General features: G+C 34.7%; 1 protein-coding gene across 2 annotated transcripts; it reads left to right on the top strand.

Moving 5' to 3' along the window:
• Positions 1-3,384: 3,384 nt before the first annotated feature.
• LOC145570584 (alanine--tRNA ligase-like) lies at positions 3,385-16,886 on the top strand. 2 transcript variants are annotated; one of them, XR_014096525.1, is made up of 24 exons: positions 3,385-3,777; positions 4,299-4,537; positions 4,661-4,801; positions 6,705-6,851; positions 7,126-7,278; positions 8,924-9,053; positions 10,060-10,156; positions 10,304-10,424; positions 10,759-10,818; positions 11,702-11,752; positions 11,839-11,934; positions 12,134-12,235; positions 12,365-12,487; positions 13,458-13,595; positions 13,687-13,758; positions 13,846-13,921; positions 14,022-14,164; positions 14,268-14,376; positions 14,463-14,650; positions 14,809-14,898; positions 15,002-15,193; positions 15,281-15,460; positions 16,213-16,394; positions 16,597-16,886. XR_014096525.1 is itself a non-coding variant. In XM_081629705.1 (23 exons), exons 1-23 carry the CDS (start codon positions 3,432-3,434, stop codon positions 16,285-16,287), a joined length of 3,069 nt encoding a protein of 1,022 aa, XP_081485831.1. In that variant the 5' UTR covers positions 3,385-3,431; the 3' UTR covers positions 16,288-16,567. The 2 variants fall into 2 exon arrangements, 1 of the variants encoding a protein (XP_081485831.1); XM_081629705.1 differs by lacking the exon at positions 16,597-16,886 and having other exon boundaries at positions 16,213-16,567.
• The last annotated feature ends 3,465 nt before the right edge of the window (positions 16,887-20,351 follow it).

Raw genomic sequence — 20,351 nt, 5'->3', positions numbered from 1 at the left:
CTAAAAGAAAACTCATCCCAAACCTAACATTTATAGTGTGGTGATTCATATTTCATACCCACAAAGGGCTCACAAATTAAGTCATACATGTTACTTGGATATGTAGTATATTATGCAATATGAAGTCCAAACATTCATAGTCTCTCTAACAAAAACTAACTATATGCTCTTTATCATCAACTTCTAAATAAAGATAAAAATCAAGTTCTTGTAATTTCCTCTGTTAAAACATCCTTAACAATTCTATTGTATCACAAACATTAAGTTTCCTTTTCTTCACTTTACTAATTGCATTATATGCATCACTTGACCTAATTAAATCAGCATAACTTTGAACTTCATTCCTCATAAGTCGAATAGCATCAGCTGTCCCAATATCACTACTGTTCAAAGTAGTGAGGGTGGACAACTGTTCCTTAGTCACCTGTCTTTGTGACCTTAACCAATGCTAAACACTAATTCATGATTGTGATATTTGTGAAACATCTCATATCTTACACATTGATAATAAATACCAGACTTGTCAGCATGAAATTGAACAAAAGCCTTGCAATTACACCTCTTATCTGCCTTATTATAATATTGTATAGCCTGTGTTTTTTGCTGCTTATACCCATGAAAAGAACACGCAAAAATCTTCCCATAAATAGACCTATTAGACTCTCTTCTTTTTAAATTTCCTTTCCTAACACTAAGTCATTTCTTGTATGCATATATGATCATTATTCATTTGATATGCATCATTATCACTTTTGAATTTTAAAAGAATGGGCTTAAACTTATCTACTTTCACATATAAAAAAACTATATAAAATCAAACAATACATGTTATTTTAAATGCACGAACTATTGGATGGTGCGGCAATCTGCCGCAATTTCTATCTTACTCCTGGAGTACCACGTAGGTTTATAAAATTCATGTTATTTTAATATTAACTTCTTATTATTTCAAATTTTATATATGTTATTTTGCCCTTTTTCTCGATCATCTTCCTCCCAAACTCACTATCTCTCTTCCTCTCAGCTACTCCAACCAAAAACAACACTTTCTCTCTCCTCTCTTCTAATTTTTTGGGTTTCATAGAAATCAACCTCCCATACTCATTCCCTCTCCCTCTAGCTACTCCAACTCAAAGTCAAACACACTTTCTCTCTCCTCTTTTCTTCTTCCAATTTTCTAGGTTTCCTAAAAATCAGTGGATTCATGTTCAGAAATTTAGTACCTCTTGAAGTGTTCGATTTTTTTTCAAGATGCTCTAAATCTCAACGCTACTGATGTTATTTTGATGTGAACTTCTTATTATTTTAATTATATATATGTTATTTTTAAATAGTAATTGTTATTTTATGTTAATTAAAATACCTTGAGCTGAGTTTGAAGTAAGTAAGTAAATAACATATTGTTGTAACAAAATAACACAACTTTTAAGCAAAATAACACAACTTTTAAGCAAAATAACATAAAGTGTAGGCAAAATAACTCAAACATATTGGCCATGTTTGGAAGAAAGTTGATTGGGGGTATATTAGCTTATTTGACTAACTTTAGCTGATTGACTAGTCAAACAAGCTAATACAAGTGTTTAGTAGTAAGCTTATTGAAAGAGCTTATTCCACTAAATAAGCTCTTTTTGAAAAAGCTCATTTTAGAGCTTTTTCAATTAGCTTATTCATTAATTATTGTGAAATGACACTTATAACCTCATTTAATTTAAAATCCTATCTAAACTACCTACCCTACAATTAGTTTATTGGTCATTTCATATACTCTAACACCTTTAAGCTATTAGCTATTTACCAAACACTTTTATATAATCAGTTAATACAATAAGTTAGTCAAATCAGTTAATAAAATCAGCTAGTCAAAATCAGCTAACTCAATCAGCTTCAGCTTTCTCCCAAACAGGGCCATTGTGTATGGAGTACTTGATCCATAGGACTCCAGGTGATTGGCAGTCTGCACCCAATATTTCGTGCTGCAACCCTTTCCCCTTCAACCACATTACCCATTCATTTCAATTCTAAAAAAAAATTGGGATTTTACGGCTCATAAAATAATTCACAAAATAAAGATCACCATGCCCTCAAAACGAAGATGATGAAGTGGGATTTGCGATGGACGGCGGACGAAGATGATGATGGACGATTTGCAATTTCAGTTCGCTTGGACTGCGATTTCAGTTCGCTTGGGCTGCGATTTCAGGTGGTGCGATTTCAGTTCGCTTGGGTTGCAATTTCAGGTGGTGCGATTTCAGTTCGCTTGGGTTTGGTTGGTGTTGTGGTGGTTGGTGGGTGCAATGCGTTTAGTGGACGGTGCAATCGGTGGGGTGGAGTGGCGTGAGGATTGGTGAGTGGGGTTTTAGTGAACCTGCCATTGAAGGGGAGGAAAGAGAACGTCATTTGTTTGGTAGGGTTTTTGTGTGTTTGGAGAACGTGAGAGGATTGGTGATTTTTTTTTTGGTTAATAATAGGCATATCAGCCAAGAGAATAGGGGAGGAAATAAAAATATATTGTTTGTTGTTAATCATATTAGCCAACAAATGACGCATATTAGCTATTAAAATGAGCATATCAGCTAATTGCTATATGATATTAGTCAAAATTAAGGACATATCAAACATTAATAAAAACGTATCAGTCAACACAAGGAACATATTACATTGTTATTTTAAATGTACTTCAAACCTTATATAAAACATGTTATAGTAATCATAATCATCATAATGAAAAAAATAATACCGAGTAATAAATAAAAATTTACGTATATGATTTTTATTCAATTAATTGATGATCAATTGAAGATTCAATAGTTTGATTTCCAAGATATAGTGCGCTACTTTTTCCTTCAAATTGCATTAATTTAGCGCTAGTTTCATCATCACAATTTTCATGAGCATAATTTGTGCGATCATCTCCTTGCAAATCGATAAGTTTGATAATCAAACCATGCTAATTGAAAGCTTGAAGAAAAAAAAACTGACGTAGAATGCTCGATTATTAACCTAGTCTTTAGATGCGATCAAAATTTGAAAATCGGAGCAAAAAGCGTGATTGCGGAGAAGAGGAGATTTCTCCCAATTTATGTAATAATATCAAGTCCTAAACGATATAGTTCTAAGACGGGGTGCAAAGGACTATTCAGCTCCGGAATTTATCGTATAAATTGTACTCCTCCTTGACTTGTATACGTAGTACTCCGTATTAGAGATATATATTAATGGATCAAACTACAAGTACCTTTCAATTTCCCCGAAAAAAATCGTACTTGTACACAAAATAATCTTGTTAAAACAATTTTTTTTTTTTTTTTTTTTTTTTTTTTTTTTTTTTACATTTAAACAAAACAACGAAGTATATATTTTGTAGTGTCAATATCCCATTAAACAGATTGGTTCGTTCATCACAAAACCTTAAAACAAAAATCTAATGTATGAGGGCTTATGCTAGAGGAGGGTTTAGCTTCTTCATCCTCAACTTCACTCAACGTCAACGACCTCTTTTAGCCTCCACCACTCTCTCTCCTCCTTCAACACCTCTTCATTTCACTCCTTCTTCCCATTTCAGATTCTGGGTATCTCATAAAACCACCTTTTCTTCTTCATCTGTTCAAGTTATGGGGCTTCATTCGGAATCTGTTGATGGGGTTTCCTTGGAATGGCCTGCTAAGAAAGTTCGAGACACTTTCATCAAGTTTTTTGAAGGAAAAAACCATACTTTCTGGAAATCTAGCCCTGTTGTTCCTGTTAATGATCCCACTTTACTGTTTGCTAATGCTGGTTTGTGTTCTTTCTTTCCTTTAATTTTTTTGATTATTATTGTTTGAATATTGAATTTGATTTTGTAAATTAATCTGTCTATTGGGTAATTAGGTTTAATGGGTATTTGATTGTGTGCAACCCATATTACGTTTCGGGTTGACTCGTTTCGGTCCTGCGAAATGGACTCTTCATCTTCCTGCTGCGATTTTTAATTGGACTATTTTTGATATGTAGAACACCATCCCAGATTTTTGAAATTAATTTATTGATTAAATTAATAAAAAATAATGAATTCATCAAGTATTGAGTTGGTAAGAAATTTGGGGGGGGGGGGGGGGAGGGGGGAAGCATGTAGGGATAGGCGGCAGAGAGCAGATGCTGAGGATATATGCTGGTTTTCATGGTGCAGAATGATTTGCTTTTAGTCTTGTCGACGATATTGAATGAGGACATATGCTGGTTGTTTATTGCTGATAATAAGTTAGTGAACATGCCATTTACATCAAGTTTCTTAAAAGCATAATTGTCTGATTGAACAGGTATGAATCAGTTCAAGCCGATTTTCTTGGGGAATGTTGATCCCAACAGTCCTTTGAGTGAACTAAAGCGTGCTTGCAACACTCAGAAATGTATTCGGGCTGGTGGAAAGCACAATGATCTCGACGATGTTGGGAAAGATACTTATCATCATACATTCTTTGAAATGCTTGGCAATTGGTCTTTTGGAAATTACTTTAAGAAAGAGGCCATTGAATGGGCTTGGGAACTCCTGACCAAGGCAAGTATTCAGACCTAATTCTTTATGCTGCTTTTAAGTCTACTTGTTATCATATTGTGGAAAATGTGTTGGTTTATAGGAGTGGGCCTTTAAGTCTAATTTGTGCTATCATCTTGCTGACAGGTTTATGGCCTCCCTGCTGGTCAAATTTACGCTACCTATTTTGGTGGAGATGAGAAGGCAGGACTTGCTGCTGACTCAGAGGCCAAGGATATTTGGCTCAATTACTTGCCTCCTGAGCGTGTATTACCTTTTGGTTGCAAGGTGTCTTTTCTTAACTCTTAACAGAATTTTATCTCTGTAATTTTACGAGTTGAACTTGTAATTTTGGATGTAGAAGAATAATTATTGCTACAACAAGGTCCAAAAAACATTTTTTCAGCACTTATTAAAAGTTCTTTCATGAAGTGTCCTATCCCCTTTTATGATGTGTCTGAGACTCTGAGGGTTTGATTCGTGGAATGCTGGACCCACCCAGCTGCTCCTAGCTGTCATAGGTGAATGGTCTATTCGACTCAATTTATTATTAATTAGGCCAGTTGCCTAGGACCTTCAAACTTTTTATAATAGTACTCCGTATACAGAGTTTCTATAGTTAAGTTATAGTTCCTAGTTGTATCACACAATTGAAATTGTTTCCTTGTGATAGTGGTAGCTGCCATTTTATGAACTAATCGGCTTTGGTTGCTGATTGAATCCTAAAAAGGGGTTTTGAATTTGGTAAACTAGTTGTATGATAAATATGCACATGTAATACTTTTGAGTAAATTACAAGTCATGGCTTGTCATATGAATCATTTTATTCTTAATCACCTGTCTTAAGTAGACAAAAGATAAGGTGATGCATTAATTTTTGTATACAAAACAACAACAATCAAACCCTTAATCCCTAAGATGGGGTTAGCTACATGAACCAAGATTTTATCTCCTGAACTCACTAACCATGATCCTCTCCTTCCATTCCGTTTATTCCAATGTCATATGCTTCTGCAAACCCAACTTTTTCATGTCCTCAACTCTCTCCATCCAAGTCATCTTTGGTTTTCCTCTAGACCTCTACCTCTTCTGAGATACCCCTGATTCCAACCCTCTACTTTCCATACCACTTGACATGCCAAAGATGACTGTTATTTATATTGTGACATCCTAGGTTGCTTTAAGCTTTACACTTTACAGCCTGATTAGCACGACTACGGCTAGATAATTTAGGCCAATTTCCTTATACTCCCTTCGTCCCATAATATAGTTCCTGTTTGTGTTTTTTCACGGTATTTAAGAAATAGGAGGAAAAAGTGGATAAAGTACAGTAATAAAAGTGAATAGTACAATCATAGACATAAGTTAGAGAGAGAGAGTGGAAAAAGTACAAAGCATGTGCAAAATTCAAGGGTAAGTTAGGAAGTACAATGAATAAAGTAAAAAAAGTTAGGGTATAATGGTATTTACATACTATCCAAAAATAGAAACAGGAACAACATTTTGGATACCCTAAATAGGAAAATAGGAACTATATTATGGGACAGAGGGAGTATATTAGTTTGAATGGGGGGAAGAAATTTTCTTCTCTTCCATAATTCTATTCATCCTATCCATTTTACAATCTCACTTTTGCAAAAATATTTAGGAGTTTCGAGAATCTATTTAAGAATTTCTGCAAGCTCTTTAATTAGTCCAAGAAAAATGTCTTCAATTCAAATGACATACTTCTCAAGATGGGAAGTACCTAAAATTTTACCTTTCAATTGATGTCATCCTGAACTCTCTCATATAACTTGGGACATTCCTAAATGGAAACCATGTGGCTTTCTCTGCTCCATATCATCAGGTCACCTCACAAACTTATCTCATTAAATAATGTCAGTTAAGAAATCGCTGCACTGTTATTTGTAAATTGTAAATACTAGTGCACTTTGGCAGTTCTTACTTCTTAATACAAATGATACGAATGGAGTAACTAACATTATTTAATACTCGTGCATAAATTTTAAAAGCAAGTTATTAGGGAAGGAGGGGTTTGCAATTTATTAAGTATGTCTAATGCATTTCTGAGCCATTTGATGATTATTTTGAATGCCTTGTATTTGAGTTTAGGCTTGTATATGTTGATTATTGGTTCTTGCTTTGTAATTCAGTTCTAATTTATATGGCCTGATGTTTGTATGAATAGGACAACTTCTGGGAGATGGGTGATACTGGTCCTTGTGGGCCCTGTACTGAGATTCACTTTGATAGGATTGGCAATCGTGATGCTGCATCACTGGTTAATAATGATGATCCAACATGTATAGAGATTTGGAATCTTGTATTTATTCAGGTATGCTTTTGCGAAATATATTTTATGGAGTAGGCCTGGTTTCCTGTAGTAAACTCAGCAACCAAAAAAAAAAAAAAAAAAAAAATCTACGTACTCTATATGCTATTGTTATTTTATTGAAAATGTTGAATATCTTGGTCTTTGATATTGATCTGCTGCCCATCTTTAGAATTTTTATTCTGCTTTATGACAAGGAATTTTTTCATTTCAGAGATTTTCTCCTCAGACATTTGGTTTGCTGCTAATACATGGCTTCTTTTTTTGTGGCTCACAGTTTAACAGGGAAACTGATGGTTCCCTGAAATCCCTTCCTGCAAAACATGTTGATACGGGAATGGGTTTTGAAAGATTGACATCAATTCTTCAGAATAAGATGAGTAATTACGATACAGATGTCTTCATGCCCTTGTTCGATGCTATTCAGCAGGTAATCAGATGACTGAAAAACATTTTATTGTTAGGTATTATTTGAAGCTAAGGTTCTTTTTTTTTTTTTTTTTTTTTTTTTTTTTTTTTTTTTTTTTTTTTAATGATGAAGCTAAGGTTCTTGTATTTGATTGTTGTTACAGAAAATATCCTCCTGGTAGTTGGACTTAATCTTTCTGTGCCAATTTGTTTGATAAATTTAAGTTATTCAGACTTGTTATTTGGTAGAAATTTTTTTGATGAGCTCTTTGCTATAATGCTCAGACTCAGATACAAATATCACACTTGGATATGAATCCAAGAGGCTGGCGTAGAGAACTCTTAGCCTATAATGGGGGATGAGCACAACTGCACTAGGATCCTTTCCTTTAGGATCTTTTATTATAACAAGGATCCTTTCCTTTAGATCCTTTATCATATATGTATACACAAGTATAAAATTATTAATTTTCCATGTTAATCGAAAATTGAATTATGCATATCCATTTTGGGAGCTTCAACTCTTCAAGTGACGTATGGATACTTGAGCTGCAATGAAGAGCCAGAGCAGGTCTTCTGTCCTTCCTTTAAGGGTGCATCTTCACGGCCATTATAGTTTGTTGTTGATAGACTATTAGTTAAGTATATATTTGTCAGCTGATTAATACTTTATTCCCCTAGTTTCGACTTCTGGTTGTGCTTAGCTGTTTTCACGTACAGGGACAGATATTCTATAGGGGCTGTCTGAGCATGACCCCTAATAGAAAACTAAATTAATTTTACCTGTAAGAATAAGCCTGCTGATCTGTAATTGAATACTGATTCTCTTTTATTTATTTATTTATTTATCTTGGGTGGGTGGGGGGAGGGGGATTGGGGAGTATTATTTATGCTGTTCACTTATACATGGGATACTACTAGAAGGAAGACAAGGGTGTGTTACTTATTACTAGATCTAAGAAATCAAATCTGAGATAGGTGGGAGTTGGGACAATATTGGGTTAGCCTTGTCGCTGCTAAGGGTATATGAATGCCCCATGCTTGCCTACTTAGGCTGTGGGGTTTATGTGCGCCACTGATCAGTAATCTTACTGGAAGCACGACCTTGTAATTAATTGCTTGCTTACCTACTTTTCTAACTTATGAAGCAAATTAAAGTGGATATTTTAACTTTATCCTGTTTGGCCGAGAACTTTATCATTAGCATGTTATATGCTGGTCCAGAAGCTACTTAGGGGGGGCTACGTTTATTTATTCGGCCAAGAATTTTTTTATCAGCATGTTATATGCTGGTTCAGAACCTACTTGGGGGGTTGAGGAAAGTGTGCATAATAGCAACAGTTGTAGTTATACTGAAGCTAGTTCAAGCAGGTCTTCTTGATGATCGTTTCTGCATTTTGAAATGCATGGATTCCCATTGAGTTTTTCTACAAAAGAACTCTCCTTGCTGCTCAAGCTTGGTCAATGTTTAGGCTTTCTGCTTTACTTGTGGCGTTTGTGATGAATTTTGGTCTCAGTTCTGCATGTGGATGCTGTATTGTAGATTGCATCGGTTAATCATATTCTAGGTTGGATATATCTTAATGCAGCGCGAACCAATGGTTTGGATTGAGAAATCAACCCTTAATGAGCTCTAATTATTGTCCTCATCTTTAAATGGCATTCAGGCAACTGGTGCTCGCACTTATTCTGGAAAAGTTGGTGACGATGATATAGACAATGTTGATATGGCCTATCGGGTTGTTGCTGATCATATAAGAACTCTCTCTTTTGCGATTGCTGATGGTGCTTGTCCAGGTATAGTCTGAAACATGGTCCTAGTGCTCATGTATCTTTAAATATTGCTGACTTGCTGTTCCTGTATAATGACAAATCTTATTTTGTGTTTGAATCTTCATGTAAAAGTTAAATGTATACTTATTGACTAGTTATTGTAATGATAAAAAGTAGATGACAGCTGATCAAAATTCATGAAGTTTGGATTAAATACTTTGGTGGTTGTTTAGATTTTGTCTTAAACATGTACAAAGCTTAAGCTATTCATGTTATATCTCTTGGAACACCTGGCATATGTTATCAATCAGCTCTACTTTGCCTTGGATTTTTGCTGTTGTGATCTTGAAGTTAAACATCTTAGATGTATTAAATCAGAAAATAATAAACAATTCGTTGGTAAATCTTGTGTGGTTAGGGAATATTGATCTCGTGATTGCCACTTCAGAATAGAATATTAGAAGCTTTGGGCCTGTGTATAATTGCTAATTAAGTTTTTTTGTTGCCTTTTTTTAGGGGTCTTCAGAAGTATTTAAAATATATACATTATTGTGGGCTTGTTGACTTAGGGCCTGTTCTCTTCAGCTCAATTTCAGTTCAGTTCAGCTTAGCTCCAATCAGTTCAGTTTAGTTCTTAATTTCCTTCTCTCATAAACAATTTATTTCAGTTCAGTTCAGCTCCAATCAGTTCAGTTCAGCTAAGTTCAGTAAATTAGATTAGGCCCTTAGCCCTGAAATTATATGGATGTACTATTATGGTAGATTAGTAGTTAATTTAGGTTGGAATATGATGCTAGCTATATAAAATTTGATAATAGTGGATAGTTGGATATTTAAGTCTTCATGTGCCGAACTAGAGGCAATAAAGTGGTGGACCTTAGTACATTTCAGAATACAATCATATACTTGGTAGTAGATAGGATTACGTCTCTCGTGTTGAGTTATATTTTGGGTTTTATGTGATTTGAAGAAAAATAGTTGTCATAACATGCATAGACAGACACTTCACAAATTTTTACTTGTACCACAGGTAATGAGGGTCGTGAATACGTATTAAGGCGCATTCTTCGTCGTGCTGTTCGTTATGGAAGTGAAGTACTAAACGCCAAGGAAGGGTTTTTTAATGGGTAAGAAAGAACAACATACTTTTTATTCAATCATTCTTCTAGCTTGAGCTAATTATCATTTTCCTTATTTTTTTCTCATGAATTATGCTGCATTTTATCCTTAATTCTATTCCTACAAACACGTTGTGAACGCATGAGTGGCTGCAGGCTTGTACCTACGCTGGTGAATTTGATGGATGATATTTTTCCGGAGCTGAAGCAGCATGAGAAACATATCAAAGATGTCATTGCAGCTGAAGAGACCAGTTTTGGGAAAACATTGCTTAAGGTGAGGAAAAAAAAAATTTGCTTGCAAAGACATGTTTGTTTAGTGGCAAAGTTATAAGGAGATGGGAAACAGTTTATGGGTGTAATATTGCTATCTATGCGCTATAGAATTAAGGGGGTTTTGCTATTAAATTTGCTTACTCTATGCTTAACAACCAAGTGGTGGTACATAACTTGGTCAAAGTCTTTAAAGGAAACCAGGAACTGCCATTTCAAAAAAGGAATTTTTAAAATCCCAGATTAGATTAGGTCTAGCTGAATGCTGTAGTAGTTTGTTTGAATTTATGGCTAGGCTGCACTTTAACTCTTACAAATGATGATTAATATGTAACCAGGGAATCGAGAAATTTAAGAAGGCTGCCCAGGAGGTTGATGGGAAGACATTGAGTGGCCAGGTAGAATGCTTTCCTTTGGTATTTGCGTCTGCTCCTTTTCTACTGTGGGTGCTCCTAGCATGTGCACTCTTTGTTTTTGTGTATGATATTTCTATGAGGGTTTTTGCAGCTGCTAAATCCACTTTTCTACAATTTTTCTGTCGTTCTTCTGAACCTCTGTTTTCTCCCCAAGATATTATCTTGCTGCTGTCTGAGACATTTTCACTAATCTTGACTCTAAATTGCTTGGGATTTAGTGTGTACGCCAGCTACGCTACGACTTGACCATATTGGAGTCAACTAGTGGTGAAGTTATTCATTGAGCTATTATTGTGGGGAAGTTTTCTCTGATAGCCATAGGCATAGGTAGTAGTGTTATAGCAATACAGTATATGCATGTACATCAGTACCTCTACTCTGTAAGTAAACAGAACTACCTTGTACAGGTGTATGAGTTCACTATGACCATAAACTAGGCTGTATCAAGTGTCAACCACGAAGCCATCTGCATTGCCCACAAAAGTGGTTTTGTGACTACATCCAAGACTTAAAATCTACTTAATGTTTTGAGTCGTCACTAATAAAACAAATACTTCAGTTGAGAGTCACCGTTGGATTATCCAATACCATTTTACCCCTGCTACAAACTGTTACATCGACAGTATATGGCTATATGATTGATTTTGAATAATAGTACCACTTTTTTTTTTTTTTTTTTTTTTTTTTTTTTTTTTTTTTTTTTTTTTTTGAGGGGGAGAAAGGTGAAGTTGTAAAGTGATGGATTATCTGAGAAATATTTTATTATCTTTTGTCTGCAGTTATGCAATGAGGCCATGGTTTCACAAGTTAGTAAATGGCTGTTACATAATAGAGCTGTCAATGACTCCTAAATTGTTTCTTGCAGGATGCATTTGTATTGTGGGACACATATGGCTTTCCATTAGATTTGACCCAGGTACTCGGTGTGGTTTCTATTGCTTACATACAAGTGCAATCATTCCATTTTGTACTTTTTGACTCCTGATTCTTGTTTCCCTCTAGTTAATGGCAGAGGAAAGAGGTTTAACCGTTGATACTAAAGGTTTTATTGATGCTATGGCGGAGGCAAGGGAAAGATCAAGAAGCGCTCAAAATAAGGTGTTTTTTTGCCTAGCGACCAGAACTGGAATTACATCGTGATAATAGGAAACCTGCATTTTAAAATTCTAATTTCATGCCTCGTGTGCATTGCTATGAAAGTTTAGTTCATGAGACACAGTAGTAATGCAGTTTTCTCTATGTTATGAGTGGATGGATATCTATGTAAAGCTAACTCCGTCAGTTTGATATCCTATAGCAAGCTGGTGGAGCAATTACAATGGATGCAAATGCTACGGCAATGTTACACGTTAAACAAGTTCCAACCACTGATGACTCTGGCAAGTACATCTGGTTCAAGGTTAGTGTATTCATTGTATATTCAAGTATTATACTCTATTGATGGAAGTTAGAAACATTGTGGCGTACATCACTTGTATAAAGAGGAACTTGATAAAATAATTTTCTTGCGCAAATTCATGTATTTCAGGATCATGACAGCACCATTCGAGCTGTATACACTGGATCTGAGTTTTTGGATACTGCTGAAGCTGGCCAGGAAATTGGTGTTGTTCTGGAGTCCACAAGTTTCTATGCTGAGCAAGGTGGTCAGGTATTAAGATATATACTAAATTTCTAGTAAAAATTTAGTTGCTCAATTGGTCAACCATGTATCACTTTCTGGTCTGGTTATAGATAAATATTATCTGATTAGTAGGCGTTCCATTCGATCTCAACTGGCACGTACATGATCTTAAATTAACTCTTATTCATTTTATTTTTCTATTTTTTATTTACAATAAAGCCATTCAATTCTTCTGTGTGCTAACTGCTAATACACAATATTTTGTTGAAACGGAGAGCTTTTATGCTCATTGACAATGAAGGTATTTCATCAAACGCTGCTTCATATTATATTTTTTGTAAATTTATGTTTATACCAGGATAAATATTGGTGCTAGAATTTGTGTCTGGTGTTGTATTGAATGTAATTTGGCTGACTAAAACTGATAAGACTAATCTTTAAAGTGTCGTTACAGGCTTACAGCTAAAGGAATATAGTTGGTGTTACATTAAGAGTTGGCCTACATTTAGCAGGGAGTGCATTTGGTTATTTTTTTGCTCTGTTGTTTCTGTTCATTTTTAAAGATTCAATGTAGATGCTCCTGCACCTTGCAGATGTAAAATATGTTTCTTGTAAGATTAAAGGAAGTTAAATAGGAATGTTTTATGTACTGATGAGTTATGTGCTTCATAAAACCACACAAATTTGAAATTGCTCTAAATTTTAGGATAATAGCTTGAATTGTTGAAGTTATTTTGTGGCATATATTGGTTTATATTGCCACCTTACGTGGCAGGGTGAGAGAATAGCTTTTATTTTCTGGCTCCTGGAATTGAGTTATTGATAAGAATGTCCGATCTGTTTGGATACACTGACAGTTTATCTTATTTATATTGCACGACTTTTAATTAAAAGTTTGAATGCATATGGTTCTTGTTATCTAGTGGTTCAATTGCACTGTACGCATACAAACATTGTACCAATGTTCAGGTCTCTAAGCTGATCTCTTTTGATTCAGATATTTGACACTGGATCAATTGATGGCCCACATGGTAGTTTTAAAGTAACTAATGTCCAAGCGTTTGGTGGTTTCGTTCTACATATTGGTTCAAGTGAAACTGGTAAATTATCTGTTGGTGATAAAGTCACTTGCAAGGTAGCATTTTTCACTATGATACTCTTCCCATTAATTCCTGTAGCCCATGTTCTGCTTTTCCTTCTCACTTGTATATAATTTTATTGTACAGGTGGACTATAATAGACGTCAACTCATTGCGCCCAACCATACCTGTACTCACATGTTAAACTTTGCTCTCAGGGTAGGTTGCATCCTATTTAACTTGTATCTGTTTGTAGTTGTGTTCTTGTGTATCCTGTCTAATTGATGTACATTTGTGGATTTGCAGGAGGTTCTTGGGACTCATGTTGACCAGAAGGGATCTATTGTCCTTCCTGAAAAATTAAGATATGATTTTTCCCATGGTAATGATTCTTCGGTGATGTTAGTAGTTTAGTACTAGTAGGTTGTTTGCTTTACCGCCAAATTTTATATTAATTTGAAAGCCATTTCTTTCCTCAACAGGCAAGCCTGTTCAAAGTGAAGAATTGAGGAAAATAGAAAGCATAGTGAATGAACAAATTAAAGCTGAATTAGATGTATATGCAAAAGAGGCAACACTTGCTGATGCCAAGCGTGTAAATGGTCTTAGGGCTGTATTTGGGGAAGTAAGCTTCTGTTCTTTTGAAACCATGTGTTGATGTTACATTATTGTTTCAGTATGTTCTTTTCATTATCATATACCCAGTGAAAGACTGCTTAATGTTACAGATTTACCCTGATCCTGTGAGAATAGTATCGATTGGGAAAAAGGTGGAAGATCTCTTGGCTGATCCAGAAAAAGAAGAGTGGTCACAATACTCTGCTGAACTTTGTGGAGGTATGATGTCTTGTTGAATTTTTATGTGCTCCTTTTCAAAGATTTGAATTATTTTGTACTGAAATTTTGTATTTTGGACTATGTAGGAACCCATATATCTAATACAAAAGAAGCTAAGGCATTTGCTCTTTTATCTGAGGAGGGAATTGCCAAAGGAATTCGTAGAGTGACTGCTGTTACATCTGACATTGCATTGGAAGCATTTAAATCGGCATGCTCCCTTGAGCAAGAAGTGATTGATGCATCAAACATAGAAGCAAGCATGCTAGAGAAGGTTAGTTTGAAATATTATTATGTCTTTCTTTTAACACTTAATCGATCTTAGCCTTCACAGGTGCTGTTCTTTATAAATGGTTGTCATTATATAAGCCTCCTGCTATAGATATCTGTGCTGTTTGATGAGTGTTAATGTATATTTCTCTTTTGGCTCAGAAAGTAGCTGCTCTGAGAAGCAGTGTAGATGCAGCATCCATTCCAACAGCCAAGAAAAGTGACATTCGGCTAAAGATTTCCTTGCTTCAGGTTTTGTCTTTGTTCTGATTAAGTATACTAGCTTCTCTTGCTTGTTCTCCAACTCAATGACCTTCTGCATATAGTTTCATGTTTATGTCCTTGTTTGTGGCAGGAACAAGTGCGGAATGCACAGAAAAGATTGGCTGCAGAGAACCGTCAAAAAGTAGTTGAGACTGCCAGTGAGAAGGCAGAGGCTGCTATTGCAGAGGGGAAGACCTTTTGCATCTCTCGTGTTGATGTTGGTGTAGACGCTTCTGCTGTCAAAATCCTTAAGGAAGCTTTACAGGAAGTGATACAAGAGAAGGTTTGTGGCAATTGCTGTTTTTGCCTTTGTTTTTATGGCTTTACATGCATTGGGTGCTTACTAACTTTGCTTTGTTGGGGTGAGCAGAAGCTACCAATCATGGTCTTTAGTGTGGATGAATCTGCAAATAAGGCTATTGTTTATGCTGGAGTTCCGAGCAAGGATAACAAATGTGAGGGCTTAGAAGTGTCTGAATGGTTAACAGTTGCTTTGGGTCCACTAAAGGGAAAGGGTGGTAAAGGAAAAGGTGGTCTCGCTCAAGGGCAGGTTAGCAACATCTTTTTCATTCTAAGTGATGAATGCTTATTTTCTGCTGTTTAGTATGATTTTCATATTAGTTGAGATTTGGACATACTCCCTTCTTTTTTTTTTTTTTTTTTAATGCATCACTTGCAATTACCCGGAGTTTTAGGAGAGCTAATTTGTTTTAATATTATATTATGCAAGTGGGAAAGTGGATGATTAATTTATTTGAATAAAAGTACAATGGGGACCATTAGAGAGAGTATGTGTGAGAGAGTAGTTTTTTAATTGTTTAAGTGGGGACCACGAAAGAGGGGGAAATGATAAAATATTTTGAGTGGGGTATTAGAGAAGAGAGAAAAAAATAAATGTGGTATAAAGTTACAAAATATAGAAGTTATGCATTTAAAAAAACACTCCTAAATGGCAAGTGATGCATTAAAAAAAAAGATGAAGTATTACGCTTGTGCGTAATAAGTAGGATTAGAATGATCTGTAATTGTGAAGTCTGATGTCGTCCAGTGTTCAGATTGAAATGAGCCAGGTCAGAGACTGTCCTGGTTCCAGCTCATTTATTATCTTGCTCTGAACTTTTTTGGGACTAGTTGCTCAGGCAAGCATGCCAAGCAGGTCTATTCAGCAAATTTAATCAGGAGACATGCCTAGGAAATTAAGCTTTTGCAAAATTGTTACTCTAGTTTCATTACATGTATACGCTATAACTAAATTTTACTGGTAAACAAAAAATCTAATGAAATGACATTTTTGCTCGTCAGGGTACTGATGCATCAAATGTTGAGGAGGCCATAAAACTGGCAGTCGATTTCGCATCTATGAAGCTGAACTGTTAACTGCGTATTGAGTATTGACAAATCAAACTTTGTGGCTGGCTGTGCAATTCTAATTGATGTTCCTTGCCCTTCATCCCTTGGAATTTAAGCAAGATTTACGAAAATGGGTAATATTGAGCCATTTATATGAAAATGTGGCGTGCTTTGCTTATTGATAGAATTGAATTGTCATTCATATCATATACTAAATATACTAGGAATTTTTTTACAGATTTTCAAGAAAATGTATTTTACCTTTCCATATTGGGACTTTTACTGAAGCTGTTGCAATATTTAACCACTAATAGAGCTACCCAATATTTTTTGCAGCCTGATGGAACGACTGCTGTTAAATTAAATCTTAACATCTATTGGAGCTCTTTAATTTCAAGTTAGCATCTTCAAACCCAAGCGTTAGAGATATCATTTATTCCGTAATAGTGATCTTGTTGAGTTTCAAAACCAACAGATGTTCTTATGATGGAAAATGGAGAACCGGAGGCCTGGAATTTCTTTTGGTAGTCTCTTATTCCAAACTAGATTAACACCCTGCGATGCACGGTGTTAAAATAAGAATTAAATTATAGACTTTTAACACGTATTGAATGAAAATAACTTCTTCATATTCCTAACTAATTTTTCTAATTAAATATGAATATACAATTCCCGAAAGTGCATAATTTTCATATTCAATTAAATTATATTATTAACAATTGTTAACAACTCATAAATAACTAAATAGCATAATATGTGTAGAAAACCCAAAATTTAAAATTTAAAATTTAAAAATTTAAATGGAATATATTTTCAAAGCTATGATAAATAGGGTAGCTTAGAAGGGAAAAAAAAATATATGACATCATCCTTGCATTTTGGAGGGTAAAAATTAAATGAAAAAGTGACACGTAGACAATGATATCATAAGCTGTTGTTATTTTAGTATATATATATATATAGATTCTGACTTCTCCAACGCTACCCCTCTTCTAAATAAGGCCTTCACTCTGTTTATATTTTGATTGGGTTCTCTACCCTTAAATTAAGACTTTTAGTACGTCGTAAAGGATGTAGTATAGGTATCTGGTGATATTAGTGATACATAATGTAAAAGTATTATCCCCCAACAACAACCAAAAAAAAAAAAAAAAAAAAAAAACTCCATTTCATTAACTACTCTGGTTTACAAATTGGTTTTGGCTGACGTGCATAATTTTATAAACACTAAGGGCCTACTGAACTAAATTAAATTGAACTGAACTGATTGTAGCTGAACTAAACTAAACTGAATTCAAATGAATTGTTATGAGAGAAGGAAATTAAAAACTGAATTGATTTGAGCTGAATTTAACTGAACTGAAATTAAGCTGAAGAGAACATGCCCTAAGAAGTTTTAAATACTTCGATTAAGGAGAAGTATTGTGTGAATAAGACTCACGGTGAGTCAACACGCACATTAGTTTCTCTAATCTTTACCGTCGAATTCCCTGTTCAGTCCTACTGCTCTCTTGTCTTCTCCATTCATGCTCATTCCTCAACCATTCACTCCTTGCTTCTATATTTCTCGACTGTTCACTTTCTCATCTTCTAGACTGCGTATACCGAATGACCATACGCCAACTATCGAATCAGTCAGTGTTAGTTTTTGTTGAATTGCTACGTTAGTTTAAATTTCGATGAAAATTCAGAGATGAGATCTCCGTGGAGCGGAGAGATCCAGGTTTGGCGGGTGGTGGGGTGAGAATGAAAACAAGGGGAGTCCATTATTTCAATAAAAACCAAAATCCAATCCAATCCAAACCGAATTATTAATTCGGATTGGATTGAATTTTCTTTTAAAATTTGGATTTTCGGATCGGATCAAATTGACTTTGTTTGGATCCAAAAAACCAAATTAACCAACACATGAAATCATCCTTTTACAAACAAGGATTAAATATATTAATCATGTAAAATTTTGTTAGTAATTTCATTGATATTAATTATGTAAAAGATACTTGTATTAATCAGGTACAATTATATTTTGAAAACTAAAATTTTTGTAATTGCATTTTTTTTATAGTCAATTTAGGCCCTAATAATTTGCAATGTATTTTGATTCAGATTTTCGGATCTAATCCAAATAACCGAATTTTATTTTGGATTGGATTGAATTGATAAGAAATTCTGATCGGACTGGATTTGAAAATTAAAAACCGAATTTTATTTCGGATCGGATTTGATCTAAATTCAAACTGAAAATCGAATAGACACCCCTAATGAAAACATACTCGCAATAGGGTGGTGGAATTTTTGTAAACAAGAAAAATTGTATGAATTTTTAAATATTGTTTATGTCCTTTCCTTCTTTTTCTTGCTCATCTTCTCCATCCTCCATCTTCTTCATGCTTTCCTCTATCTCCATTGTAATAGCTTGTGAACCACTACTTTTACCACCATATAAGCCGCTGAATTAAACTAAAAGCCTAACATTGAAGACCTTCATTATGTTCGATTCACCCATTGAAGACCTTCATAAGTTGGGTAACCCCTAAAGGGAAGGGTTGCGTCCTTCTCCATTGAAGACCTGCATTATGTTCGATGCACCCATTGAAGCTTCTTATTAGTTTCTCCATTTATGTTCTTCAATTCTCCAATGAAAACTTATGGTTTTGCTTGCAAAATAGAGATTTTGTAAACAACATTACAACATTATCCCTACCATGTTTCAATGTATCTCTAGTTGATCGTTACTTTAGAAGAATACTACAAGTGAATTGTAGTATGAGAGGAATTAGCCAACTTTTTGCGGAATTATAAAAACTAAGCTAAAGGAACTCAAAATCACACAAAGAGATTTTAGCGTGGAAAACTTCTTGGCCCTAACAAGAAGAAAAACCCATGACCCCTTGGGATTTTAGGAAAGATTTTTTACTAGAATAGGGAAGTAATCAACCTATTACAAGCTGAAGACTCTATCTCCAAGTTCCTCAACGAACTTAGAGTTCCCAGCGATAAGTCCCTCAACTTATTGCTCTTTTCTTCTCTTTCTCTTCTCTCTCTTTCTCTACTAACTTCTCTAGAGTTCACTCAAACTCCCAATCCCCAAATACAACTCTTGAAAGAAATACTCTAATGAAAGAAAATAAGAAAGTTATCAACTAAAGTAGAATGCGACTCTTGACTCTTTTTAAAAACAAAGAAGATAGAAAATATAAATTATTGAGCAAGAGTGAAGTTTCCAGAAAACATCTTCGATATTTATAGAAAAACTTAGCTTGAATAGAACGCCATACCTTCCTCTACTTACGCCACTACTGCTGCATATCAACGCCACTATTCTCCACCACTTCCAGTGCTTCAATCATGTCCTAAAACTCAGGGCACGTTGAACCACTTAGAAGCAGTTTGTTCGTTTAGTGGAGAAGACTTAATCAACAACAATTGAACAAGTTTAGGAAATCAGTTGCAAAAACCTTTGAAAGATATTTTTTCTGAAAATAAAAGATATTTGTTTAAATGATAAATCAGAAAAGATAAAGTTCAAAACAAATTTTCTTATAATTAAGCAATCTTTAAATTCTATCTGTAACCAAATTTTATGCGCGTTCTACCAAGTATCCAACTTCAATTAACTTTCACTTACATAAAACCTAAAATAAAAATACTTTAGATTCTATCAATTCCCTTAAGAAGTCTCTGCTCTGAGCCTTCATTCTCTTGCTTCTACTCTGAAGCTTCTGTTCCTCTAAAGGAACACTGCAACCAGTCTTCTGCTTTCTAAGCTCCAGTTCCTTTGTCTCGAACAACTCTGCAACTTGACTCTTCAAACTATACAGCTTATTAAGACATTAGTCCAATCATAAGTTTGACTCGTATTATCATCAAAACATCAAGGGCAACATTGAGTAACATGTATTTTCTCATATTACACAACCATCAAAACTCAAACTCTAAAAGGCTTGTTCTTCTTTGTTTTACAAAATAACCACAAAAGTTGGTTTGAGACTATTTTTTTGCTGTCAATTTTCATAATCCTGATGATTCTAATAAATTTTTAATTTTTTTTTATTTTCAAGTACTTCCTCCATATTTTAGTTGACACATTT

This window comes from Chenopodium album, chromosome 12, assembly GCF_948465745.1.
Source record: "Chenopodium album chromosome 12, dcCheAlbu1.1, whole genome shotgun sequence".
Classification (NCBI taxonomy): domain Eukaryota; kingdom Viridiplantae; phylum Streptophyta; class Magnoliopsida; order Caryophyllales; family Amaranthaceae; genus Chenopodium; species Chenopodium album.
This window is presented reverse-complemented; position numbering and strand designations above follow the sequence as displayed.

What these genes read in the sequence shown, in the direction of transcription:
- LOC145570584 (XM_081629705.1), top strand. Translation starts at nt 3,432, where the DNA reads ATGAGGGCTTATGCTAGAGGAGGGTTTAGCTTCTTCATCCTCAACTTC. An exon ending in TGTTCGATGCTATTCAGCAG is followed by an intron (nt 7,279 to 8,923) that starts GTAATCAGATGA and finishes AATGGCATTCAG; the next exon opens with GCAACTGGTGCTCGCACTTA. An exon ending in TGTTAAACTTTGCTCTCAGG is followed by an intron (nt 13,759 to 13,845) that starts GTAGGTTGCATC and finishes GTGGATTTGCAG; the next exon opens with GAGGTTCTTGGGACTCATGT.